The sequence below is a fragment of the Tinamus guttatus genome, unplaced genomic scaffold (assembly GCF_059628265.1).
Source record: "Tinamus guttatus ecotype Peru unplaced genomic scaffold, ASM5962826v1 Tinamus_guttatus_pri_ptg000021l, whole genome shotgun sequence".
Classification (NCBI taxonomy): domain Eukaryota; kingdom Metazoa; phylum Chordata; class Aves; order Tinamiformes; family Tinamidae; genus Tinamus; species Tinamus guttatus.
In genome coordinates this window covers 669,462-695,636 of record NW_028288555.1, presented here as the reverse complement: position 1 = coordinate 695,636, position 26,175 = coordinate 669,462, and the positions used below count along the sequence as shown (strand labels likewise).

At 38.7% G+C, this 26,175-nt stretch overlaps 2 protein-coding genes across 5 annotated transcripts; both read left to right on the top strand.

Annotated features, from left to right (window-relative positions):
* The first annotated feature begins 1,852 nt into the window (after nt 1–1,852).
* Nucleotides 1,853–16,713, top strand: HNRNPK (heterogeneous nuclear ribonucleoprotein K). 4 transcript variants are annotated; one of them, XM_088524483.1, is made up of 15 exons: nt 1,853–1,930; nt 2,035–2,114; nt 3,026–3,123; nt 4,712–4,768; nt 6,221–6,264; nt 7,206–7,278; nt 7,839–7,952; nt 8,815–8,943; nt 9,084–9,391; nt 9,694–9,748; nt 12,837–12,887; nt 14,618–14,639; nt 14,719–14,801; nt 15,228–15,397; nt 16,251–16,713. In XM_088524483.1, the coding sequence occupies exons 2-15, from the start codon at nt 2,066–2,068 to the stop codon at nt 16,279–16,281; spliced, it is 1,284 nt and encodes a 427-aa protein (XP_088380609.1). In that variant the 5' UTR covers nt 1,853–1,930; nt 2,035–2,065; the 3' UTR covers nt 16,282–16,713. The 4 variants fall into 4 exon arrangements, with proteins under 4 accessions (XP_088380609.1, XP_088380600.1, XP_088380593.1 ...); XM_088524474.1 differs by having other exon boundaries at nt 16,190–16,713; XM_088524467.1 differs by having other exon boundaries at nt 3,014–3,123.
* Nucleotides 16,714–17,626: 913 nt separating this feature from the next.
* QNG1 (Q-nucleotide N-glycosylase 1) lies at nt 17,627–24,434 on the top strand. Its single transcript, XM_088524449.1, has 4 exons — nt 17,627–17,963; nt 18,675–18,934; nt 22,812–23,007; nt 24,057–24,434. Exons 1-4 carry the CDS (start codon nt 17,627–17,629, stop codon nt 24,287–24,289), a joined length of 1,026 nt encoding a protein of 341 aa, XP_088380575.1. The 3' UTR covers nt 24,290–24,434.
* The last annotated feature ends 1,741 nt before the right edge of the window (nt 24,435–26,175 follow it).

Sequence of the window (26,175 nt, the reverse complement as noted above, 5' to 3'; positions counted from 1 at the left end):
CATCCCGGGGCCCCGCGGGGCGCGGATGCCGTGCGGTTAGGCAGGGGAGCGGCGGGCGCCGCCTTGGTGCTCCAGCCCCGGTAACTCTACGCCCGGGGGCAACGGAGGCCGAAGGAGGGAAGGAGGCCGGGCCGCGGCGCAGCGGAGGCCGCACGAGCGAAGGAGGCCAGGCCGCGGCGTAGAGGGGGCCCGCGTGGTTGCGGCGGCCGTGGCGGGGACGCCTTTGTGTCTCCCCGGGCAAAGCGGGGTCAGTCTCCTGGCGGCCGCGTGGTGGTGGCGGTTTTTCCGCTCCCGGCTCCGCCTAGCAGCGGGCGGGCGCCATTGCAGCGGCCGCCATTTCTGCTTGCTCGCCTGGGCGGACCGCCGCGGCTGCGCTTATGTAACGGCGTTTCTCCCGCCCGCCGCCCCTAGTTAGCGGCGCTGGGGCGCCCGCGGCCGTCTCACTCGTGTCCCCGCGGGCGCGGCTGGCGCCGCGCTCACTGCGTGGCGCTTTTAGCCCTTGAGCTTTCTACAGCCACGGTCTTGGCAGCCGCGCTGGCAGGCTGCACACGCAGAGCGCCGTAAGAGGCGGAGGCGCCGTCCTTAGAATGATTAAGGGAGATCTGAAGGGGACGTGATTCTGCTAAACGGCGCATTACACTGCCTTCCTCCAGCTCCAGGCTTAGGGGGGGTCGGAAATAGAGCAGCCGGAGGCCGAAAGGGCTCGGCACTTGAACCCGCTGCAGCCAGCCTCCCCGCCCCTCCCCCCCCCCCCCCCAGTAAGAACCTTCTGGTAGCGCCTGCTGGGCACTTGGCCACGCTTACAGCACATCGTGTCCGCTACCTCACTTTGGGTGTCTGGAAATACCGGCTGTGCCGGGCAGGCGGCCGCAGCGTGCGGCTGGTCGCGGGACAGCGCGTGCCTGGCGGCGGTGCCCCTGCCCGCCCGCGCGGCGGAGCAGCTGCGAGCGAACAGCTGGCCCCAAGCAGCGCGGCACGCACAGCCTTTTCTCCTCCGGCTTGCAAGGCATCTTTCCCCTTTTGTTTAGGCCGTGGAACTCGAGGCTGTAACATTCAAGTCTTCCGGCGGGGGGAGGGTAGGCAGATTAGCTTTTTGTGTTGGGCTGTATTGTCCGTTGAAATGTGTTTGAAGAAAATAATACCCCGATTCGTTTATTCTGCGTGGAATTTCAATATGACTTGCAAGTTCTCAGATGAACTTAAAAAAATCACAAATGACATGCCTTTTTTCACAAAATCAGAAGGAACTTAAGTTGTTTTTGAGTTTCTTCATTGCATCTGGGGAGAGGTTTATATGTAACCAGATTGCGGTGTTTTTCCAAAAGGTGTCTTGTGCATGATTGGTCTTTTATCCAGCCTGGTTGGAGCTGTATTATCATGTCTGTTATTAAATATATAGGGAATTTGTAACACCAGTGTCAGTGATTATCATGCTTGACTCTTTTTTTTTTATTATTATTCTATTTTTTTCTTAAACTGTACAGTTGGAGAAGATTTAAACAGTGGCCCTTTAGAAGGAAATCCAAAGCATGCGTTAAATAACATGCTGTAATAGAATTGAACATTTGCTCATTTTAAATATCTGGAAATAATTTTAAGTACATGTGAGTTTCTAAAACTGGCAAACATACTTACAACTAAGAATAATCCAGACTGAAGTTGTTTAACTGTCAATTTTACTGCTATTTCTCCTCTAAGTGATGCATTTTTTAAGCTGCTTTTATAAAGACAAGCTCTGCAGCAAAAGTTCAGGACTAACCTCCTTATTGTAAGGAGGTTACAGCCTCCACAGTTGTAAGATTCAGAGCTATAGATGAACAGAACCACAACTAATATATGCTATTTTCATAGGCTTCTGAAGCAGTAGGCTGTTCGCTTTTGATCCCGCCCAGAACACTTGAGTTTTACTCTCCAAGGATATATAATACTGGTAAGTTCTAGAAGCAGATATTTCTTTTTGCTTTTTCCCTTTACCATGATGCACAGTTTGCTTTTTCATAAACTAGAAGTAATAGGTTTTTTATTCTGCAACAGGTTTTATTTGCCCACCTAAGAATAAAAGATAATGGAGACTGAACAGCAGGAGGAGACCTTTACCAACACAGAGACAAATGGTAAATTTTTTAAAGGACTACTTTATTCGGGAAATAATGCTTAACATATCTTGCTCTCTATGCTTGAACATCTCTATGCTTGAACTGCATTAGATATGTTAATATCAGCAATAGTTTTGCATTTAATCTTGCAATTTTCAATTATCCCATAGATTTATACATGCCTTTGTATTATGAGTGCATATTTCTTCTTTGAGGATATTTTAGATATGGGATAAGTAGCTGAAATTACAGCTATCGTTCTGAAAATATTTGAGCATTAAATGTTAAGTATTTGTCTGCACAGTGTCATTACAGAAGGAAAAAAAGTACTGTCAGGCATACTTTACTGCATGTATTTAATTGCAGTTAGTGCATGGCAGGTATAGATACTTGGAATTTCTTTAAATGCTCACTTCATTTAAAAGCGTTTTGGGAATAATTAGGAAGTTAAGGTACTGGTTTTAAGATTATTCATGCCAGTTTTTTGGAACAGTATTTGCAGTTTTCCTATTGCTTTATCAGATAGTCAGTATTGGACAAACTATGAGCTTTTTGTTTTGGCTGGAAGGGTCTTTCTAGTTGTAATTTTTTTTTTCAAATTAAAAATAGCTAAATAGTGGGTGATGGTGCGCTGCCTTACCAGTACTATAACAACTGGTTACTGGCTAAATGTGCAAAATTATCATTTAAATGGTAGTTTACTAAATTCTAAGTATGCTTTCAATAACCAGTTGTTTGTAGGTTGAAGTTAAATAAATAAAATTCTGCATTACAGAATCTCAACGTAGATGTCAAAAAGTAGTGTTGGAGAAATAGGAAGGTACGGCTTCTTAGAAATACAGTGCATAAACTTGGAATGCACTCCATTTTATTACAACTTAGAAAGTTAAATAAATATTTGTGTTTCCCTACTATGGACCTGTCTACAGGCAAACGCCCTGCAGAAGACATGGAAGAAGAACAGGCCTTCAAAAGATCCCGAAATACAGATGAGATGGTTGAGTTACGCATCCTGCTTCAGAGCAAAGTATGTGTGGGGTTTTTTTTTGTTGTTGTTGTTCCTAATATCATCTTACTACTACTGCTTAGGGATTTTTTAAGTAAGTGGTGACTGAGTGTTCTTTGGTGTATGCTTAGGAAGATTATGTGCTTTATTTAGTATAACATTTTAGGAACATTTATATGTGCATTAGTGGTAGAAGTGTCTTGTAATGGCATTATATACAATTCTTTTTTTTCAAGGATAAGTCTTTAATGGACTCTTTGATTTTAAAATGTTGGAAAAGTAGTAACAGATATTATAACATCATATGCTTGAATGGAAGATTGTTATTTTGAGAGGACCGATTGCATACTGGTCTCTGGCAAACGGTTTGGAGAATGATCAGCTCATGATTGTGAATTGAATGTGAGAAGTAAGATGACTTGCTCAGGATCTTATTAATTCTTCCTAACAGATTCAGTAAATGGATTTTTTAAGTATCACCTGGAAGAAGAGTGGGAGTAAGCTGGTTGCAGTTGTTTCCACAGACTAGTTCAAATTACCACAGTACCACAGTAGAGTAACTGCTCATTAATCTGTGTTTGTGTTTCTAGCTGTTACTGATGAACTTGATTTTGCTATGTTTAAAGTCATTCCATCTTTTGTGTTGGGAGAGGGAGTGTTGCTTTAAATCTGCGTGGGATTTCTGACCAATTGTCAGGTTATGTGGAGTGTTAAGAACTTTCACATGCTGTTAGAATCATGTATGAACTGCATAATAAAAGCCATAGGTTAGAATGTAGTCCCTGAAATAACCCGATAAGAATGCAATTTTTAAATAATTCTTGAATATCTGCTGTTTTGTTATGCTGATTTTTGAGGCTAGTGACTGTTTATTTTGGTCTTAATTTTACCAGACTGTGAGGTCAGTTGAGATACACAGATATAATCCAGAAGCTATATTTAAAATTGTCAAGAAGCATTCAGGGTGGGAAAATGAAGTTTTCAAAAGTTTAATTTTACCAGACTGTGAGGTCAGTTGAGATACACAGATATAATCCAGAAGCTATATTTAAAATTGTCAAGAAGCATTCAGGGTGGGAAAATGAAGTTTTCAAAAGTTTAATTTTACCAGACTGTGAGGTCAGTTGAGATACACAGATATAATCCAGAAGCTATATTTAAAATTGTCAAGAAGCATTCAGGGTGGGAAAATGAAGTTTTCAAAAGTTTAAAAACAATCAGGAAAAAAAAAAAAAGTAAATCATTCACCCAGCCTGTGGAATCTGATGAGGTCCTCCTTTGATGTCATATTTCAGATGTGAGATTGTTTTAACACAGGCAGAATTGTCTAGCGACTTAAATTTGGAATTGAAATAATAAGATGCAAAATTGAATATATTTCTCTTTCCTGTGTTCAGTAACAAGTGCTATTTTGACCTTTTTCCATTGACAAAGTCTTTTTTTTTTAATGTTTATCATTAATACAAGCCTTTTATAAGCAAAACGTTCCCTTTCCCAAGACACAGTACACAGCAGGAGGTCATACAGAAGTACACATGTCATTCTTAGAGTACAGATACATAGGCTATGCTGTGTTAGCATAACATAACTTCTGAAAACTGTTTTTCAGAATGCTGGAGCAGTGATTGGAAAAGGTGGCAAAAATATTAAGGCACTTCGTACAGACGTGAGTATATATGAGTTTGAACTAATTTAACACCAATTCTTTCAGAGCACTACATTGAAAATTTGATTGCGTGCGCTTCTAGAAGTTGAGGAATTCGACTCTAGACATCAATAGTCTAGTTACAAGCCAATTTTGAATGATTGTTTAGAGTAGATAACTCAGTTTTTCAGTCTGTATTGTAATTAAAACCCAGATTGAGTCATGTGGGAGTAGAGGTTTGCATTAAACCTCTTTGATTTCTAAAAGGATTCCACTAAATTACACATTTCAGATGAGTTAACATCTTAATTAGAAATATTGACGAAGCCAAAAATGCTTAATTGTATCATTTCCCATATGTGTGAATCAGTTATAGTACTATTGAAAGCATTGCAGGTGGCTGGCTTAAACCATGGATAGAGAAATTCTTTAACTTCATTGAAAAAACAAACTACTGTCCATCTGTTCTTTCATCAATGGCTTACACGTGAAGCATCAAAAATTATGTTAAGGTTGCATGATTTAAACATGAATGTAAAAGACTAAAGAAACATTTCACTCTTACTTGGAAGCATTTTTAAATGGTCATGACTTATTTATCTCTTCACATTTTATAGTGGGTTGACTCTTGTGATTAGACACATGTTCAGCGTTAATGTTATGTATTTATAAAACTTGGCAGTGCTTCTTGAATTCCATTTGTTTACACTCCTGTACTTACATCAGCTATGATTTCAGCAATTTTTCAATACTCTGTTCAGCACAATATTTGGTAATATATCATTACACTATCAGTTCCAACTAAGGTCCTAAACTCTAGCAACCAGAATTGAGGATTGAAATGGTCAGGAATCCTACATACGCTCACTTACTTCTGGCAGCTAGTGTTTTTTGTCTTTTTTTTTTTTTTTTTTTTTTCCTGAAGTAAACAAGTCACCTAAGTCCAGATATTTCAGACTGGTCTGGAACTTTCCCAATTTGCCCGAGGTTTTTGTCATACAGATCTTGACAGGTTTTGTGTCTACCCTCATGAGCCAGCCTGCTACCAAAACAACATATGTTAAAAATAAAAAATAGTTTAGTCAGATCAAGTAGCTCACTTAAGGTCCATACTGTTAAGCCACAGTCAATGTAGGAATCCGTTATTGTATTAGTCTTCAGAACAACTTGAGTTTGTTTCATTAATTGAGAGTAATGAGTATAGTTTGTATTAAATTTAAATTTATTGCTTTTCCCCCTTTTCCCTCTCCTTGTTTTTTTGGCCATATATCTCCGTTGCCCATGTACTGGATCGACTTGCCCCTGCGTTGCCCACCATGACGTTGGCCCATCCGCCCCTGAACGCCCATGTGAAAACCCTGGTTGGCTATGCCCAAAAATGTGCTCGTTGCCAAACGGGTACCATACTTGACAACTTCCGATTGAATACCCATGCCCAATGCCAACATCCACGAACGCCAATGACCAATGCAGTACAATGCCAGTGTTTCAGTCCCAGACAGCAGTGGCCCCGAGCGGTATGTCCCAACAGTTTATGCCTCACTGCCTGATTAGAAAGAGAGAAATGTATTTATTACCTGCCTTTTATATAATTAAATAGTATCCCCTTATAGACGGTGTATTGTTTTTTCAAGTTTTCTGTCTTATTTTCCCCATTAAGTCTTTTTGTCACTGAACTTTTACGTGAGTTGCCCACCCAAACAATCCACTAATTTTATTTCAATGGAAGGAGCACAGCTTCAAGTGTTGCATATTCGCTGCATTGTAAATCAAATTGTTTCAAAATAGTCTCTCGCTCTGTCTTTGTGGCCCACCTTGCTCCCCCCAACATTGCCTGTTCATAATTATTTCTGATGAAATGCTAACTCTCTGGTTCACTTTCTTCACTTCTCATTTGTGTTGTGTTTTTTTTTCCTTTTTTTTTTTTTTTTTTTTTGTCTTGCATTTGTATTTGTTTTCTTGCAGAGCCCATTAGTAATCTAATTTCTAACTGGTCTCATAACTTTACTGCAGATATAATGTTCACCACTTGCATATCCCCACTTTTTCTACGAGAAGGTGTGCCAGTTCTACCAATGTAATAGCGAGGGAATCCTAAATTAGTGGTGGCGGGGAACATGAATATTCACTTCTACTTTCAGTTCTGCGTCAATTCTTGCCCACTTAATCTGAGCCCTTCCAAAGCCCATTCTCTCTTTCTCTCTTTCTCTCTCTCTCTCTCTCTCTCTCTCTGCAAGACCTACCTAATCTTAAAATTATCATGCATATATATTGGGCATAAACAAAGATGCATGTGTCGTAAATTCAGTTAACAGGTTTACTTTAAATGGGGAATAATTGTAAGTTCTTCTGTGTAGTAGATCTCATTAGGATTTTGTGCATGATTATGAACACAAAACTTACTTTCACTTTTTCTTTTCCACCTTCTCCATATTACCTGGCACTTGCGGCCTGACAGCATCTTGAGTATAAGTGCAGATATAGAGACAATTGGAGAAATCTTGAAGAAGATTATCCCTACTTTAGAAGAGGTATGTCTTACAGATTTTTTTTTTCTCTTCAGAGGAACAAGTTCAGCCTTTAGAACAAAATGATTCTCGATGCTTCCATGCTATTTTATTATGTTATATCGTAAAATAAAGACAGCCTGTTTTTGAGAGGCCTGAAGCTCTCTATTGGTAGAATATGGAGGCAGTCTCTGCATACTAAATTCGTGCTTAGAACTATTTCATCCCCTTCCAGACATCTGTTTCCTAACGTATTTAGGCTCATGTTCAATGTAGCTGTCCTGTAATTTGTATCCTGCATTGACTTTGCACGAGAAAGTGTGTTGCACTGTTTCATATCTTCCTGAATTTGTGTAGGAAGGTAGGCAATGTGATGAAAGAAATAAGGAAAGCTATCTGGAGACTGCTTCACTTTGAGGCAAGCTGCTTAAGTAATTCTGATTGTATCTTAGGAAATACGGAATTAAAGTTCAGCAGCAAATTACATGATAACATGGTGTTTGGGGAAGAAAAATGCCACCAGTGTTTTAGCTGTTTTTTGAGAATAGTGTTTTATACTTTATTTGTATAAATCTTATTTACAGTATCAACACTACAAAGGCAGCGACTTTGACTGCGAATTAAGACTTCTAATTCACCAGAGTCTGGCAGGAGGAATTATTGGTGTCAAGGGTGCTAAAATCAAAGAACTCAGAGAGGTATTTTTCCCTGTTCTTTTTAGATTTGGCTTTTGCTGTACAAACATTGGAATATTTTATGTTCATAAGCAGCAAGTATTGGTATCTTGTGTTTAATAGTTTTTTCACAACATACTTGATAGGATGCCTGTCTACTGATAACAGAGTTGCTTATTATTACTTCTTACAAACCATCAGAAATAAAATGATGATAGGATTTTTCATCAGGCTTTTAAGCACAATAGCAGTAGAACAATTTATATAAAGAAAATAATTTTTTTGCTCCCTGAAGATGATTATTTTTCTATCACTGGAGGAATAAAACTGTGTTTTCAAAAGCTAGTGGTTTCTACAGATCCAGAGTTGTTTCCTGTCTTTTTCTCTGGCATTGTATCAAAGGCAGCTTCAGGTCAATTTAGATGTAAGCTTTATCTTTTTGTGTGGATTGAGGGAGGTAAGATGACACAACTTAATCCTAGAAACATCATTGTCTTGCATCCAGAGTAGGTTTTATGGTATGTGAAGGTTAATATACCCTGTAAGCTTACAATGTGGACAATGTATATGTGGTTCTGTTATTGATACTTACTGAATGAAAGTATAGGTGAACCGTAATTGAAAGATCAGAAGTTAAATGTTTTTCCTTTTCACTAGCACTTCATACAAAATGTCACTGTAGGTCTTTAAAAGATAATCTAAAATTAAATTGGATGCAAGGACACAGAAGCAAGCATGCAGTTAAAATGACTGAGCGGAATAGTTTGATTTTATTGTTTGTTTGTTTTTTTAAGGTGTTTTAATGTCTATTACCCTAATTGTTTTCAGTAAGTTCATAAAAAGTATAAATATTTGTATTGAAAATGGTGAGCTTTTTCTTCAACAGAACACTCAGACCACCATTAAGCTCTTCCAAGAGTGTTGTCCTCATTCCACTGACAGAGTGGTGCTTATTGGAGGAAAACCGGATAGAGTTGTGGAATGTATCAAGATTATCCTGGATCTTATTTCTGAGGTAATGTGTTTTAAGTAGGTTTATTCTGTCCTTTCGGAATGTATAAATTCATATTTATGTTTAATATAATTTGCATATGGTAATTCTTAGCAGTCAGTACTAACTCAGGGAGGGGTATGTTTTTGCTTTGATTGTTCTAGTCTCCAATTAAAGGACGGGCCCAGCCTTACGATCCCAATTTCTATGATGAAACATATGATTATGGTGGCTTCACGATGATGTTTGATGATAGAAGGGGACGTCCTGTAGGCTTTCCAATGCGCGGAAGAGGAGGTTTTGATCGAATGCCTCCTGGTCGTGGTGGACGACCCATGCCTCCGTCAAGAAGAGACTATGATGATATGAGCCCTCGCAGAGGACCTCCACCACCTCCCCCAGGTCGCGGGGGCAGAGGTGGCAGCAGAGCTCGTAATCTTCCCCTTCCGCCACCACCACCTCCTCGTGGCGGGTGAGTTGTTGCATAGATGCACTGTGTGAAAGTCGAATTTATTAAATCATACTTGTGCTTCACCCTTGCATGTTGGTAGTACTGCACCGCTTGTTTTGAAAAGTGTTTTAATAGAATTATTTGCTATACTGTAGTAGTTGACCCCTACTATAGTTAGTAGTCAAGTGTTTTGTAACGTTACTTAAAACTTGACTAAAACGGCCAGAATTTGAGTTTTGTGTAAACGATGAGTGTGAAAATTTGAATTAGCATATACCAGCTTTTTTATAACAAGTGACGTGCTGCTGCTTTTCTTATTTTAGAGACCTCATGTCTTATGACCGAAGGGGCAGACCTGGAGATCGTTATGATGGAATGGTAGGAGTTTAAAGTTTGTATTGTTTTATTCAGTCAACACAGTTGGAGCTTTGAATATCTGAAGAAACTTCAGCTGGCGTATTTAAATATGGGACATGTATGCATCTGATGAATTTTGGTATTATCCAAGAGTTTTGTCCATACAGATGGTCCTTCCTGCTGAGGAATGTTTGCAGTGTGAAGAGACATATAGGGTGTAAAGGGTATCTGCTCCAGTGTCTCTTTTCCTCCTAACCATCAGCAATGGTTAGGCTGGTTAGAAAATTAGACTATACCCTGCATATTTAACTGCACTGATATTTTAGGTTTGCAGGTTGTTGTTTTATTGATACAAAAGTAGGAATCGGTAGGTTTTTCATGTCAGGAAAATAAATCCAAACAGTATTTCTAAACTCTGCTAACAAAATAGCTTTTTATTTCAGGCAAGCATTCTTAATGCATCTGTTAGAAAACTTTTATCCAGTTGGTTCGGCAAATTACTGCTTTTTCAAACCAATTCTTGCCTCTTTTGCTGATTTTGATGTTTGCAAAATCTACAGTGATTACAAAAGTTTTGGAGGCAGAGCCACTGATAAGGTGATGAATTAGATGTATTCAGTGATGCCAATGCTAAATACTGCTGAGTACATGGTTTTCGTAAGATATGAATGCTTAAAGAGGCTTAAAGATTTTAAAGATATTTTTCCATTGTATACTCTGAAATGCATTTTTTCCAGTGGTCATCTGCTGTTTTACTAGGTAGATTCCTTTTGCCCTGAAATAAGTCATTAAGGAGTTAAAAATTTGGGGTAGCAATGTTTCTTTCTTCTCTCATTCTGTTTGGTACTTTTAAGTGACAGATGAGACATGGTAAAATTTGGAATAGATGGAAGAGAAGGGATGAAGAGTAGCTGTGAAGTGGAAGTATCTAAACAAGTTTTACAGTTTGCCTCTATCTGAGAGGAAAAATTGCTGAAAGTTGGTATTACAGGAGAATCAAAATTGAGTCATCAGAAATACTGTCAGAAATACTGAAAGACTTAAAATTGCAGTCCTTTCAGACTTTGTCTAACCTGATTTATCGGGATGATCTTGGCTTTCTTGACATGAGTTTCTACAAGTAAGTATAATTATAGAAAATTGGCTATGTTCCAGTAAGCATTTTTTTTTCCTCACTACAGAGTGCATTGCTCATAGCTTTGGATGTGTGTTGCACCAGAGTTTCATAGCCTACTCAAAATGAGGACTGCTTCCCAGCATATATTATATTTAATATCTAGCTTTAGTTTAGCTGTAATCCCTGTATCCTTAATTGTATAAGTGGATGAGAAGTTCTCATGCAGATTGAGTGTGAAAGCGTGATGCTAGAAAAATAAGGTTCATACAGAAAACACTCTGTACCAGAACCTCCTATCTGTGGGAAAGGCTGTATTCAAAGAACAGGAACAGTGTTTTATGAAAGTGTATTAAAGGGACAAGATCTTTTGTTCAGACGAAGATTGAGGTCTTAGATGTTGAATGTGCAGAAATCTTTGCTTTCTGCTAGTGTCTCCTTTCCACTAGAGGCAGAAAGATTCAGTACAAGACCAGATGCTGAATGTTGAATCTCATGGAATTTCTGAGATAGGACAATATTGAAAGCCTTATAAATTTTAAGATGGGAGAAGAAAACCATTTCAATTAAAGTCAGCTTCACTGTGTCAATATAATGACACTGCATAATAAGATAACTGTGTCTTAGTCTGAGCACTACTAGTGTTAGGAGTTTGCCTGGTTTATAATTTGTGAAGGTGTTTCCTAAAGGAGAAACATGGTGTTGTTTCTCTACTACAGAACTATATGTTTCAGGCTGTAACAAAACCAGATGAAATTCTTGTGCACATTCTGATAAAGGATGTTCTGATAGATGAGAAAGCTTGACTGTGTGTGTCTTGCTGTTTCTAAACAACTTCGAGTGTTTACCGACCATAATGCACAGATATGGAACCAAAAAAAAAAGCTTGATTTATTTAATCAAACTGGCTAATTTCTAGTGTTTCCAATGTATTTTAACTGAATAGAGAAGTAAATTACTTTTAGAGTATATATTCAAAGTGTTTATTAAAATACTTCCCAGTTCTTGATTCCCCTAATGTATTTATACATATATGAGCACATATATGCATCTCTAAAAACACTTTCAACAGATATGTACATAAAGAGTATAGAATGTACTTACATCAGAGCTTGGACATTAAAAAGCATGTAGGAAATTGGTAATGGAAAAAGTAACTAGTATTTATCAGTTTAAGTACTGGAAGAAATTAATAAGACTTTACTCTTGTTTTAACTTTACATCTTTTTTGAGGAACTAGTCTACAAGATTCATTAGATACAAAAGTTAATATAATTCTTGTTAATGCTATGCTTGTTGCTCTGCTTAGCATTGGCTTCCATTTTAGTGCCTAGCCTAGTATAAATGAGACTGTAGAGTACTAGCTAGCTTTAGTTTGCTATTCTTGCTTAATCCTGCCAAGGATTGCCTTAATAGTAACTCTAAAGTGGATTCTACAAATTGTATTTTTACAATTGTCTGCTAACTTATCTTCAGCACTTATTTTAGAATTGTGAAAAAAGCTATTTTTAATGTACATTGTAGATTATTAATGTAATTATGTATAGATTGCTAGCTAGTTTGGGGCTACATGAGGTATATGGAAATGAACTAAGAAAATGTGATAAGCCATGTCCTTCCTACTTGAAAGAGTACTTGCTACTTCCTTCTTTTTGGTAAACAGTACTTTCCTATCAATTAAAGATCTTTGTGGGGAAAAATACATTCAAACTTTGCCCTACTATTCTGTCTGACACTCTTTGCAAGAGAAAAATCTGTTCACAGAAGAGGGGAGAAGTTAATGTGATCAGTGAGAGTACCCATACAATGAAAGTAAAAACAAATCTCACTGATCTCTATTAGTTACTTTTGAGTATCTGTAATAGATATGGTGTTAAAATATTCTCTGTGTATGTATGTGTTTACTTGCAATGTAAAGTTACTTGTAAGCTTCCTTGAGATGGACTTACTTTGGATTGATTTCCTCTTTTCTTCATGTTGTGTTGTGCCTGGGAGATGATGCAGTGTCATGTGGATGCCTGTGATGACATGCAACCACCAGAACTGGTGAGTGTGTTCATGTCTTCATTTGACTGGTTTAATAGTTCATTCTGAGAAAATAACTTGAATTGGTTTAGTAGTAATGAGAATCACTTGAGTTTAGTGAGTGGTAGCTTGCAGCTATTGAAAATCTCTAAGGCTGTCCTTCTGATTCAGTCTTGGCATTTTTCATCCTAACTGTGTGTCCTATGCAGGCAGTTAATATTCTGCAAGGAGCAGCACAACTGAAAGAAAGGAGTTTATTGCCTTGTGTAGGCCATTTTAGTGTTCTAAACTGTAACTATCACCATAACTATCGCCTCTCCCTGTATTTTAACATACTGCTTATGATGAGTCAGATATTTATCAAATTCCTTACTCCTAAGGGGACAGTCAAGTGTTTATGCTGTGCAGGAGATGGCAAAGTGCTGCCAAATATTAAACATCAGTTCCTAGCTTACATAAACACTGCAGCTGTAATTGTTTTACTCATCTGCTTTCAATTTATTTGCTATTCTGTAGTTTGGGGAGGAGAACCAGGAAATAATCATTAAAACAGATAAACCCCGAAAAGAATGTTCAAAACATCCTGTCCAATGCATCAACAATCCTGTACAAAACATCAGAAAAAAAGTGTGTTGGTATAAAATGTGCAGCTCTGATCAGCCTCTAAATTAAGTACTATGCAGTGTCCTTCATTCTCCTGTATTTTGCATTCCACTGCGTGTTCTGTTATGCTGTATTACAGTCTCTATTGCTAAGCAACATGATTACACAATAAAAGTTGCTTAGAAACAGATGATCGCTTTGGTCTGAATAGCTTCCATTTTGATGTGGTTCCAAAAAGGTAGAAGGTAGTTTAGGTGGGGGTGGGCAGGTATTTGTTTTTTTTTGGGGGGGGGGGGGGGGGGGGGGTTTTTTTTTTTTGGCAGGAGAGGGAGAGAAATGAGTTCTTTGTCTAGAGAGACTGTAATGCAACAAGTTCCCACAATTCTCAGATGATGTTTTAAGTTGAATTCTGGGAAAGCACACACTCCTATTTCCTGCTTTCATAGGAAGGTGCAAAAATGGAGTTTTGTGCATTTAGAAGGCATTACAACAAATTAAGCACATACCAAGTGCTAGTTTGCAAGCATCTAGGTGTGCTACATTACGGAGTAGCAGTAATGTGTGTCATGATTGTCCCTTGTAAGATACAAGGGAGGAGGATATCACCATCTGTATGGAGAGTTCAGTTACGAAGGTATTCTTGGATTTGACTTGTGTATTTTTTGGGTTTTTTTTTTTAATCAAGCTGAAGTAGGAGTTTTGACAATTTATGGGGCAGACTTTTTGACCCAAAACTGAGATTTCCATACCTCCTGAGCTATTCAAGTTGTAGTAATAAAGCTGAACTCTGCTTTGAATATTACTTTTACCAGAGGGTCAGGAATAGGTCTGTGTTGAGCAGTCTGTCACCAGAATAACTTGATAACACTAGGAATCCAGCCATATCAGTTTATTTGATCACCTATTCTTAAAGATTTTGGCAGGATGGAAGAGGAGATTCATGAGATTTCCCACATTGTTTCTGGTTTGTCTTCTCCTTTCAGAATGCCTTTGATTCTGTAATTATAGTACGGTGGGTTGGAGGTTGTGGTATTTGCCAAAATTAGGCTCAAAGTTAACAGCATGGTAGTTATGATGAGAACATGTTAATAAAACATGGTATTCACTAAGGATTTCGTTGCTGTTTTCTCTTTCTCTCTCTGCTATAGTTTGAGGGTGGCTCTGGATATGGTAAGTTTTTTTATATATAATTTTTACATGTGCTTCATCACTTAATCATTAAAGGGCTTGATGCATACATTTAAATCAGACTATTCTTATGCAGGGGGCCGTGGGTCATATGGAGATCTTGGTGGACCCATTATCACAACCCAAGTAACGATTCCCAAAGATGTAAGTAAAGTTAACTTTGCTTTCCATGTTTCTTTTTAATTGGCCCTTTCTCTGACTATATAAGTAAATCATAAGTACGAGATGCTTTTTAAAAGAACTTAAGTACCATTAAAATTACACAAGTATTTCTAAATTGCCAAAAGTCTGTTCTTCAGCATGTTTATTTTGAGTTTAGTGACACACTGAACAATTGCATTGTTAACAATCTGCATAGCTGCTTTTATGCAAACAAGCAGCTGGTTCTTCCAACTTCATACCAGCTGTGTTTATACAAGAAATATTACAGAGGCTATTTTGAGTATGTTCCCACTGAAATTCTTAAAAAATTAATTCCTGAAAGCTACTTGAACACTACTGTCATATCTGTAGCTGCTTTTATAGAGAAAATTGTAACAAAAGAAATTAATGCTTTATTTTCTCCCTTAGTTGGCTGGATCTATAATTGGAAAGGGAGGCCAGAGAATTAAGCAAATACGTCATGAATCAGGAGCTTCGATCAAAATTGATGAACCATTGGAAGGCTCAGAAGATCGGATAATAACTATTACGGGAACACAGGACCAGATACAAAATGCACAGTATTTACTGCAGAACAGGCAAGTTGAACCTTAATGCTGTCCTTAGTGTCAATTTTCAACTGACTTTTTTCCCTACTACATTCTAAAGCTCCTATCTGTGATATAGTTTCTAGAAGGCAGGTTTTAAGTAACTATTTAAACCTAACTTCTCCAGTTGTGGTAGTTGTGCCTTGATTGTTCTCTGTTCTCCATTCTAACTTAAATGAAGTCGCCCTCAAAACTAATCTTGCTGGAAGACGCCTTAACCAAGCAGTCCTCTCATTTCTCTGGTGAAAACTGCTGCAAAAAACTACTTGTAATAAATTACATAGAGCCTGTAGAAAATATAGAAGATTTCAGTGGATGTTGGTCTAGTTCTGTGTGGAAGACTAGTGATTTTGTTGTTTTTAGATAACTAAATTGACAACAAATCACAGTCTGCCATATGGCACAGGCCATGCCTCTACAGGACAAGTTGAAATCGATTGGTGCTGTTAATGCAGCATTTCACACCTTGCTGGCATTACCTTTGTCTTTTTTGCCAAATATTAACAATTTCAGATTTCTTTTGCTTTACTAACATGTTGGCTATCATAGCAATTCCTAAATGTTTAACTTGAATAGTTTGGCTTTAGACTACTAATTCTTAAATGTACTTAAAAGACTCCTATGTCCATAATTACTAGCTATTACCTTTTCTTTAAAAAAGGAAAAAAAAAACTTCTAAACCTTTTAAGACTTTGTAATTTAATCTTTAATGTCATTGTGAATATTAATACCAGATGTACGGTCAATCATTCTAATACATGCTTTTTTCTTTTTCTTTTATAGTGTGAAGCAGTATGCAGATGTTGAAGGATTCTAATGCAAGATTATTTTTTCTTTTTTATAGTGTGAAGCAGTATTCTGGAAAGTTTTTCTAAGACTAGTGAAGAACTGAAGGAGTCCTGCATCCTTTTTTTTTTATCTGCTTCTGTTTAAAAAGCCAACATTCCTCTGCTTCATAGGTGTTCTGCATTTGAGGTGTAGTGGAATCTTTGCTGTCCACCAGATGTAATGTTTTAGTTCCTTACAAATATTTGGGGGGAGGGAAAGGGCGCGTGAGACTAACACTGAAATTTTGAAACAGCAGCAGAGAGTGGATTTTATTTTTGTTCATTGTTGGTGGTAAATTGTACTGTTTTCTGTAACTATTGTGAACACCTTGCTTTATGTACACTGTTTTTTTTTTTTTTGAATGGAGGGAGAATACTGGTAGTCCACGTGTCCCTGGCATCCTTTAAGAGCAGTGTGCAGAATGTAATGCTCTTTTGTAAGAAATGTTTAATGATTTTTAAATAAATTTAGTGAACCTATTCTTGGTGGTCATTATTTTTTAGGTATGCATAAGGTGTAATATCTAAAATGGATAAACCCTCCCTCTCCCCCCTTCCTACAAAAAGATGCATAAATGAAAGTTGCTGTTAAGCTTGCTCTTCTGCTTCTTTGATATAGATGGAGTTAAGTGTTCTTGGTAAATTAAAGAAACAGTGTGAAGACAATGGCTCGGCTTTGCTATTTGGGAAAAAATGCAAAAATACTCATGCAAATGTTGTGTAAAATTTGACTTTTTTGCAAGTGTTTGGCCCTCTTTGCAGTACTTATATATTGGTGACAGTATATAAATAAAGTATTTAAAAACTTTGTGATGTCACTGAGTTACAGTGGTTAAAGTACACCTAATTTAGAAAGCTTAATGCAAATTACAGTTAGAAATAGCAGTTGCTGTACCATTAGTGATTGATTTCTAGTTTTCACAGCTTTTATTTGTATGAGGTAGAAATTTTTATCAATTGGCGAATTTACAGTATCTTAACTCTGTAATTTGTTTTTCACTATATACACTTAACCTTGTTTGGTTTCCTTAATGTATGTTGAATTCCATATTAAATAAGTGTGAGAAGGAGGAGCTTAAAGTTTCTCTGGATATCTCATGTAATACCTTGGCATTTGTATTTATAGTTTATAAGTCTTAATTTTACTTCCTAAAATAAAAACAATTGAAAAACGCACCAACCCTTGGCCTCTGGCTGTGGAGGATGTGGGGTTGGGGGTTCTGCGCGGGCCGGAGCCCTGTCGGCTTCTCGGCCCTCAGCGCTGTGGAGTCGCTGCCCCGGCCTCGCGGGCGGAGCGGGGCCGCGCATGCGCGGAGCCGAGGGCGCCATGGCGCCTGCGCGGCGCCCGTGGGCGGTGGCGGAGGGCGCGCCGGGAAGCGGGAGGCTCGGGGTGATGGAAGCGCTCCTGTCGCCGCTGGAGTCGGCGCGGTTCATCGCGGAGCGCAGCACGGATGTGTCGGTGGAGGAGGAGGGCGCCAGGCGCCTGGCCGAGGCCCTCTTCGACAAGGCGTCGGCGGAGGAGTTCGGCCTGGCGGGCTGGAAGCGACTGCACGAGCTGAACCCGCAGGCGGCGAGCGAGGAGGCGGTGAGCTGGGTGTTCCTGGTGGACACGCTCAACTTCTCCTTCTGGTCCGAGCGCGACGACCGCAAGTGCCTCGTGAAGTACAAGGGCAGGAGCTACAGCGGATACTGGGCCCTCTGCGCCGCCGTCAACCGCGCGCTCGACGACGGTCAGTGGCGCCGCCGGCCGTTGGGGCGGTAACGGTCGCGGAGAGCGCCTGCTCCGCGCCCCGTCTCTGGCGGTTCGGGGAGCGGGAAGCGCGGCGGCTCCGCGGACAGGGAAGGGCGCTGTTTGTGGCCACCCCACTTGGAGTGCGGCTACCGTAGAGGATGTTCCGGTGCGGATCCAGCGCCAGAGCGGCTCCAGGGAGTCCGAAAGGACGCCCAGACCGCCATGCTTCTCAGAAGACTAGTCTGGCACTTGCTCTGCTCATGCCCGAAAAATCTATTTGCAGCCGAGAGGTGGGATTTTTATTTAAATTCCTGTGTATAAAACAAGGGAAAAATTGTGTCAGCATACTTGCTATAAATGCAGATTTATTAGGAGCTGTACTCCAAGTATACACTTACATGCCCGGTGGGCTATGAACACTGCACTCTGCTGCAAGAACTAAGCAGGTTAGGAGAGACAGCATATTAAAGGAAGAAAGGTACTGTGCTTGCACACTGAAAGTAGTTTCATGTAGATGGGAACACTGCCTACAAAAGTATTCTTAGTTTGGAGCAGCAGTTTGAGTGCAGTCCTTGCTTGTTTGATCTCAAGAGTTGCTAAGCTTTTCAAGTCTGTTGTAGTACAAGCATTTTCACCTGTAGTAGAGCATTACGTTAGTTCTTTAGATGGGATACCATAGTCTAAAAACCTTATTCTTACTTTTCTGAAGGAATACCCATTACCAGTGCCTCGTACTATGCCACCATGACGCTTGAGCAGGTTAGGCATGTATTTCGCTCTGACACGGAAGTTCCTATGCCTTTGATTGAGGAGAGACACCGGGTGCTGAATGAAAGTGGAACAGTTCTGCTGGAGAAGTTTGGAGGGTCTTTCCTCACATGTGTTAAAATGAGTGAAAAAAGTGCTCAGAAGCTACTACACTTGGTAGTGGGAAATTTCCCTTCTTACAGAGATGAAGCTATATTTGAGGTAAGTTGTTTCCAACATTGAATTTTTATTTTAAGAATTTACTCATTGTGGTTTTGAAGTATAGATATTAAGATGTCCTTGAAAATTCTTCTGAAATGATTGTTCAGAAATGATCCAAATTTATGATTTTTTTTTAATCCGGAAGAGCAGAAGGAGTACAGAAGTATTTCTATGAAAGTTAGTGTGTTCAAAAATAAAATTAAAGAGAAATAAGGAAAATACCATTATTTTAGGTTTTCACTTCAAGTCTGTAATACGTATATTTCAAAAGAAAATGGGACTTTGAGACTGTTGTTATTTATTACTACTAGCAACACATATTGTTAAGACAGGATTTTTTTCCTTTTTCCTATTTTCCTTTGAGACAATACTTCTGAACCAAACTATGCTTTTTAATAAGATATGGTAAAATTGTTTTAATTTTCTATTGATCCTATCTCTAAAAACAAGATAACACAATTTGTTAATAAAATTTTGCTTAAGTTGTTGAAATTCAATTTTATGTTCCTTATGAGTCACTTCTTTGCAGAAAAAGACTTTATGTATATGTGTGTGTGTATATATATATATATATATATACACCATGTATATGTATATACTGTCTCTGTTTTCACCATTCTATTGTTGTTGATATCATGATATAGTCCTGTTTCCAGTTCAGTCAGTAGCACATTGTACCCACTGCATATACATGGTGTTTCAGGTAATTTTTGCCTGAAAAGTCAGAATCGGCTTCTAATCCTCGTCCCCTCCACTTTATCTTGAGTTTTTCAGCAGCTGATGAAAGAAATGAGACTCTGATAAAATTGTGAAAATGTACAATTATTGTTGGTTCAGTAGACACTTCATGAACAACTGCTGACTGGAATGAAGCCACACTGTCATGCTTTTATTCTGATTTACTGAATTTTTGAATCAGTTTTCCTGAAAGAAGAAAGCTTCTAGGAAATTGTGTCTGGCATCTTCTGGGTCTTAAGTTTGTCTATACAGATATCAGTGATCTCAGCATAACTACCAGTGATATATATAACTATGGTTGTGTTCAGTCCTATCTACACTATTCATTCACCTGTTAGGTCTGGAAGACCTTTTTCTAGTGATAGACCAGCTGTAATAATAGCTTGTGCAGCCTTTTCAAGGGTACTCACTGGAACATGGTTCACTGGGGCTTTAAGTTAATTGAAACAACTACTGAAGTCTGCTCTTATGTAGGTAATGTAATTTTATTTTTTGGTGTCTCCTAGTGTGGAATAGCATCATATTTACATGAACAACCACAGGCTATTGCTAACTAATCTTAGAAGTTACTAATTTAATTATCTTTATTTATTTATTACATATAACCTTTTGTACATATAAATATTTAGAAGGTTTGTGTGCTTGATCAAAAAGGAAATATTTTTGAAGCGATATATGGAATATTTTTCTTTATATTGACTGTATTCATTGATGTAATGCTTTAATGAGATGGTTCTGAGTGCTTTCTAAAGCAAGTCTCACTATGAGCAGAACAGACTACAAAATGAAAAGCTGTTCCAAAAATCACCCCAGGCTGTAAGCATTGGCATAGTAGTAAAGCCTCCTGTGCCATTATGGAAGCTGTTTTTCAGCTTTTACAAAGTAAGCTCTGTATTTTGAGGATGGGTGAAATAATATAGACCAAGTTTATACCCTACTTGTAAGAAAGCCAGTGCTAGAACCTGATTACCAGAGTGTCAGGGGTCATACTATCAATGTTGTTTATTTGGCAGCAGATTCAGATATCATCAGTAAGACATTGCCTTCAGCACAGGAATAGCAGGAAATTGAAATCAAGGTGAGAAATCTATAAAAAAGCAGTGATCTTCAGTAACTCTCAATAGCAGAAATATGTATGATAAATAAAATCTGTAGTAGATGCATATTATCAAGGCTCTAGAATTACATAGATAGACTGTGACAGCTTTCTTCAATTATATTCTGACTTCCTAGAGTAGCTTCTAAAATCAAGATAATTATTTGGCTATATGTTTTGCGAAACACAAAATATTTTACAGAACTTCACATCAATGAGTGTATTTTTATAAATAGGCTATGTTCCTTTTCTTCTGAAAAGTGAATTGCCAACTTGGGACTGAGGTTATAAAATAATAATGATCCACCTTTTTCCTTTTTTTTTTCGCTTGCTGGGGTGTTTTTATTTTTTACAAACCCAGTATTCCTTCTTGCTCTTTATATAAGTGGTTCAGAGTTAGTTACATGTGATGATACTGACTCACTGTAGCAAGGAAGAGGTACAAATGTCCTCAATCTGGTAGTTTCTCCTGGAAAGTGAGGGTGTTCTTGAAAAAGCACTCTAGTAGTAAGGTAGTAGTAGGTTGCCATCAGGTAAAATACTCTGTTTTTGAACAGATGTTACTCTCGTTTGGATGCTTTAGTATCCACCTAAGGCTGTTGTTGCTGTTCTGTTTAAAAGAATGGTGGATAATTTTATTGCAAATGCTAAGTAGTATTTTTCATAAATAGAACTTCACATAAACTTTAGCAGGTCTGTACAGTATAGAAATTAATGGTAATGGAAGCTATGAAATCCATGTTCTTGATGAAAAATCCCAGGCAATATTTTCCTTCCAAATTAAATTGCTGCATGAGAGGAAGACTGCCATTTGAATTCTTCTCCCTCCTGATTTTGTAAAATGGTATAGTGCTGGAGTCTATCAGTTCTTTACTGTGTTGGAAAACTCTCAGTGCTATCAGAAAAGCAATCCTGGTCGTAGTTTTTCATTAACTTCAGAGCTGTAGGAGATATAAGGGGATTTGGAGATTTGGTCCAATAATTATTGACTTCCTATTGTGATGTTTTAAATGGCATTTTATTATTTAACATAATCTAGATTGCCTAGTTTGTAGAAGTAAGTTTATCTGTGCCAAAGTAGGAAATACAATACACAGAAAAGCAGTTTTCAAAATGTTTGCAGAAGTTACTGTCCTGTGAAACATAGTAAAACATCTTGTTTTCAGGGTTTTTGGAGAATAACAATATTAAAAAGTATGCCTTGTTTTCTGGAATAGTCTGTAGTATCTTGGCAGTAGAAATTAAATGAAGTTTTAAAATGGCATTTGTAATTTGTGACTATGTGAGGAGGGTTGTAGAGTAAAACTTGAAATATCAAATCCCCATGTATTATACAGTAGCTGTTTCTCTTTGGTAGGCACACTTTACAAAACATTGAAAATCTATAAATTTTATTTTTAGCTAAATAAATTTTACTTTTAGCTATAAATTGAAAGAAATGCTAACTCACATGTAGCTTTTTTTAAGTGCACATTTACACTTTTTGTTTTGTCACAAAGTGAAATCTTAAAATCATTTAGGACATAGCACATCTTCAGCTTTTCTCTTTGTAAGTAATCACAAAGACCTATACATTTTTGCAGATTTAGCTCCATCCATTATTTTTTTTTCATTTTAACTAGCAAGATCTACTATACACTGAAGAGCAGAAGTTCTCACTAGAATTTTATTTCCTTAACATTAGGAGTAAGATGATTAACAAAATATGTCAGTCATCTGATTATGATACATGCTGCTTATCTTTCTCCTTTCTAAACAGAAGATTCAATGAGCTCTAAGGTTTCTGAAAGAATTTGTGTTTGCTAGACTCTAAGGAGCATGTTTTTCCAGTGTAAATAAATGCTTATGGATTCTGAGATGTAAGTGTAATCTAAGCATTTTTCTATTGAATTGCAGTAATTCATAGTGTGTCTCTCTCAAAAGTTTGAGGAGTCCATGTGGTATTTATTTGTTGTCCACAGTCCTAATTTTAAGGTGTTCATAATGTTCTCATGTAATTTTTTCTTTATAATTATGTCTGATTTGAGATTTTTTCTTTATCAGAATAAAAAAGTGACCTTTTACAAACGAGCACAAATACTTGTGGCTGATACCTGGAGTGTGTTAGATGGCAAAGGAGATGGCTGCTTCGGTGACATTTCTAGTCTGACTATATTTGCTGACTACAGGATTCCTCAAGTTCTCGTTCACTTTAAAGCAATGAAATACTCCGAGGAGCTCATGAAAAAACTCCGCAAAGGTTTGTGTTGAATAGTTGTGTTTTCTGATTGACAACAGCTTTCTGTAGACAAAAGCTAATTTTAAAGTGTAATATTTTGTAACCATGAGGGTATTCTTTTTCGTCTCTAAGGTATAAGGACTTTTTATGTAGTGATGGAGTGACCAGGGAGATTTCATTTTCTATTAGTAATGTTAAATGAGATGTTTAATTTTTTTTCTCTCTTAATAAAGATCAAACTGTTCCTTTTATTAAACACTAATGAGGGAAGATTAAATAAACTCTAAGCCAGATGATATCTGAGTTTCAAAAAGGCCACTGCTGGGAAAACTCGTTTCAGCGGACATGTAATTTTGATTTTCAGGTTTAGACAACAGAAGCATCAATTTCTTCATTAGTTCAGAAAAAAAATGGAGTTTCCTGTTTATTTTTACTGAAGTGTTAGCAACTACTGTTTTTATAAAGACAAGCAATATTCATATTTGTCAATTTAAAAATATGCTGAGCTTTTATTGAAGATAATCATACAGGATGAGAAATGAATCTCAGTTTTTAAGCATTTACTTTTCCTGCACGTACTAACTATGAAGTTCAATGAGTAAAAACATAAATAAATCCTTATGCTGTGTAAAGTGACTGTTTATAAGGAGAACTGCTGTTACCCAATTCTAACATTACACAGCAGGATAAACACAATTGCCTGTGAATCTTAGTAGAATGGCTTGGATAGGCATATTCTTGTTGTATAGGATTCATGGAAAAGAAACTGTCCACATGATAGATTTAATGTCTTATTACTCTAATTAGAGTCAAACTCTAATACTTTCAGCATTTTAATTGAACTTGAGACAAACTTACATGTTGGTAAACTTGAAACATCCCAAAGAGAATGTGCAACAGCAAAGTTATTGCTGGTAGTGTTAACTGTGAAAATTGCAGTCCAAAGATGGAATAAAAATGAATGAATAAAAAGAGAAAATTCAATTTTTGAATTTTTACATTTTGAATTTTTTAAAACAAATTGGGGCTTTGGTGTCTCAAACATAATTGCTGTTTCTTGTGTCCTGCAGGAACAATTCTCCAGTCTGGAGACAGGCAGGAGGTGGAGATCCGTGGTTGCTCTATCTGGTGTTGTGCATTGATTTGTAAGCATCTGCTGGAGCTCTATGAGAAGAAGGGCCAGGACATGCGTGGAAAGATCAATGCGGTTTTACTTGACTACTATCTTTGGGACTATGCCAGGGATCACCGTGAAGACATGAAAGATACTCCGTTTCATAGAGTACGGTGTATATATTATTAATGCCAATCTCATAGCACTTTGTAGTGAGGTGTTACTCTGTATTACTCTATTCATGCTGTCAAATACCAATTTGGAACTTGCTACTTGCTTTCTACTGATATGTTTAATAATTCTTGATAATTTTTTTCTTCCTCTGTATCTTTCAGTAGCCATGACTGGAATTAATAAGGGGAAAACCTGAACTAATATAGATTATTGCTGTCAGTTCTGTGTTTGCTTTTGTATATACGTACACGTATGTATGTAGCACAGCTGCCTCCAGGAAGTTGTTCTTAAAGCGACGTGGTGCCTGCACCTACCTTGTCAAAGCTATGTGGCGAATATGTTGTTTGTGCCCAGAGCTCCTGAGCATTTCCTGTCACAAAGGGTTAGGGCTATTCGATTATTAAACAATAACAATAATATTGTGCCCAGAGCTCCTGAGCATTTCCTGTCACAAAGGGTTAGGGCTTCGATTATTAAACCATAACAATAACGGTAATGGCTGCGCCGTCCCCGCTCACGTTATCAGCCGCCCGCGCTCCCATGGAGCTCGGCGGCGGGGGCGGCCGTTACGGGTCGCGCGGCGCGCGTTCCCGCACTGCGCATGCGCGCCGGCAGCAGCGTGGCGGCGGCTCCGCTGCGGGCGGGCGCGCGCCCCGCCGGGGGCGCTGTGGGCGCGGCGGGGCGGGCGGGCGCGGCCGCAGTTGCCTAGCGAGGAGCTGTAAACAAGCGGGAGGCCCGGCCGGGGCGGGCGGCGGCGGCGGCCTGCGGGGCGAGCCGGACCGAGCCCCGCGCCCCGCGCCCGTCCGCGTGCGGCTGCGAACGGGCCGGTCGGCGGCGGCCGAGCGCGCTGCGCACGAGCCGCCTCCGTGAGGAAAACAGAGAACGACCAAAGCGCGCTTTGGGTTTTCAGCACAGGTAAATGGTGGATTTTGATCACCGCATCCTTTATGATGGGGGCTTGTTGCACCTTCACACTTTCGCTTTTCTCTCTCTCTCTCTTTTTTTTTTTTTTTTTTTGGTATATGTGTGTGTGTTTGTTTTTTTCTGCTCAGTAAAAGGACAGTTTTCTTTCCTCAGTTTCCAGATAGTGTCCCAGCCCTGAACGGATAAGTCCTCAAACGATCCAGAGTAAGTTAAGATGTAAAAGCATGCATCTTTGCGACCGCCAGGGAGTGTTTCAAGCAGGAGTGTACTTAACAAACCCAGCTCCCAGGCGTTCAGCCAGGCACTGGGCCGACCCGGTAACGCGGGAAGGCTTTTCCTTGGAAACAGCACGCGGGCCTGCGGGAAGATCTCCCTGTGCTCCAGGTGCACTTGCAGGTGACGGACAGAGACGTGTGTGTGAGATCCAGCAGCGCCTGTGCCCATCAGGGCTTATGGATGCCCCCCAAAACAGCTTCACAGAAAACTCACTGCTTATGCTGGTGCCAACACTGTAAGAACAAATATGCAGGGAGTGCTGCAAGGATCTGTGGTTGCTAGCATAGATAATTAATAGGAATTAATTATGTATGTGCTTAAAAGGCAGATTAAAATTGGAAGAATATTTTATGTATATTAGAATGTGTTTAAAATCCCCTCTGCTGTGTACTGCTTGCCCTTTCTTAAGCAGAAGGGAGTTTTAAAGTTTGCATGTGTGTTTGTACATACAGTTTGTCTTACTGATTTATGTGGCCTGTCCAGCATTAATCCTGCTATAAGAAATTAAGTGGATTCATTTAGACATGTGTTTTCTCAACAAAATTTGCTAATAAACTCTTATGGTGCTATTACTTCACATGACTATGTTATGCTCAAGTAGAAGTTAGCTTAGAACCTAGTGGAGGTAAATTTAGTTTATAAATTGATATAATAGCTATATTAATGTCACTGCTTTTATACCACAGTTGTGCTTCAGAGTG

Bases quoted from the DNA above. Each gene is read 5' to 3' on its own strand.
- HNRNPK (XM_088524460.1), top strand. From the start codon at position 2,066: ATGGAGACTGAACAGCAGGAGGAGACCTTTACCAACACAGAGACAAAT. The intron at 2,115-3,013 runs GTAAATTTTTTA...TCCCTACTATGG, and splicing joins TACCAACACAGAGACAAATG to ACCTGTCTACAGGCAAACGC. The intron at 6,265-7,205 runs GTATGTCCCAAC...GCGGCCTGACAG, and splicing joins GACAGCAGTGGCCCCGAGCG to CATCTTGAGTATAAGTGCAG.
- QNG1 (XM_088524449.1), top strand. From the start codon at position 17,627: ATGGAAGCGCTCCTGTCGCCGCTGGAGTCGGCGCGGTTCATCGCGGAG. The intron at 17,964-18,674 runs GTCAGTGGCGCC...ACTTTTCTGAAG, and splicing joins CAACCGCGCGCTCGACGACG to GAATACCCATTACCAGTGCC. The intron at 18,935-22,811 runs GTAAGTTGTTTC...TTTCTTTATCAG, and splicing joins GAGATGAAGCTATATTTGAG to AATAAAAAAGTGACCTTTTA.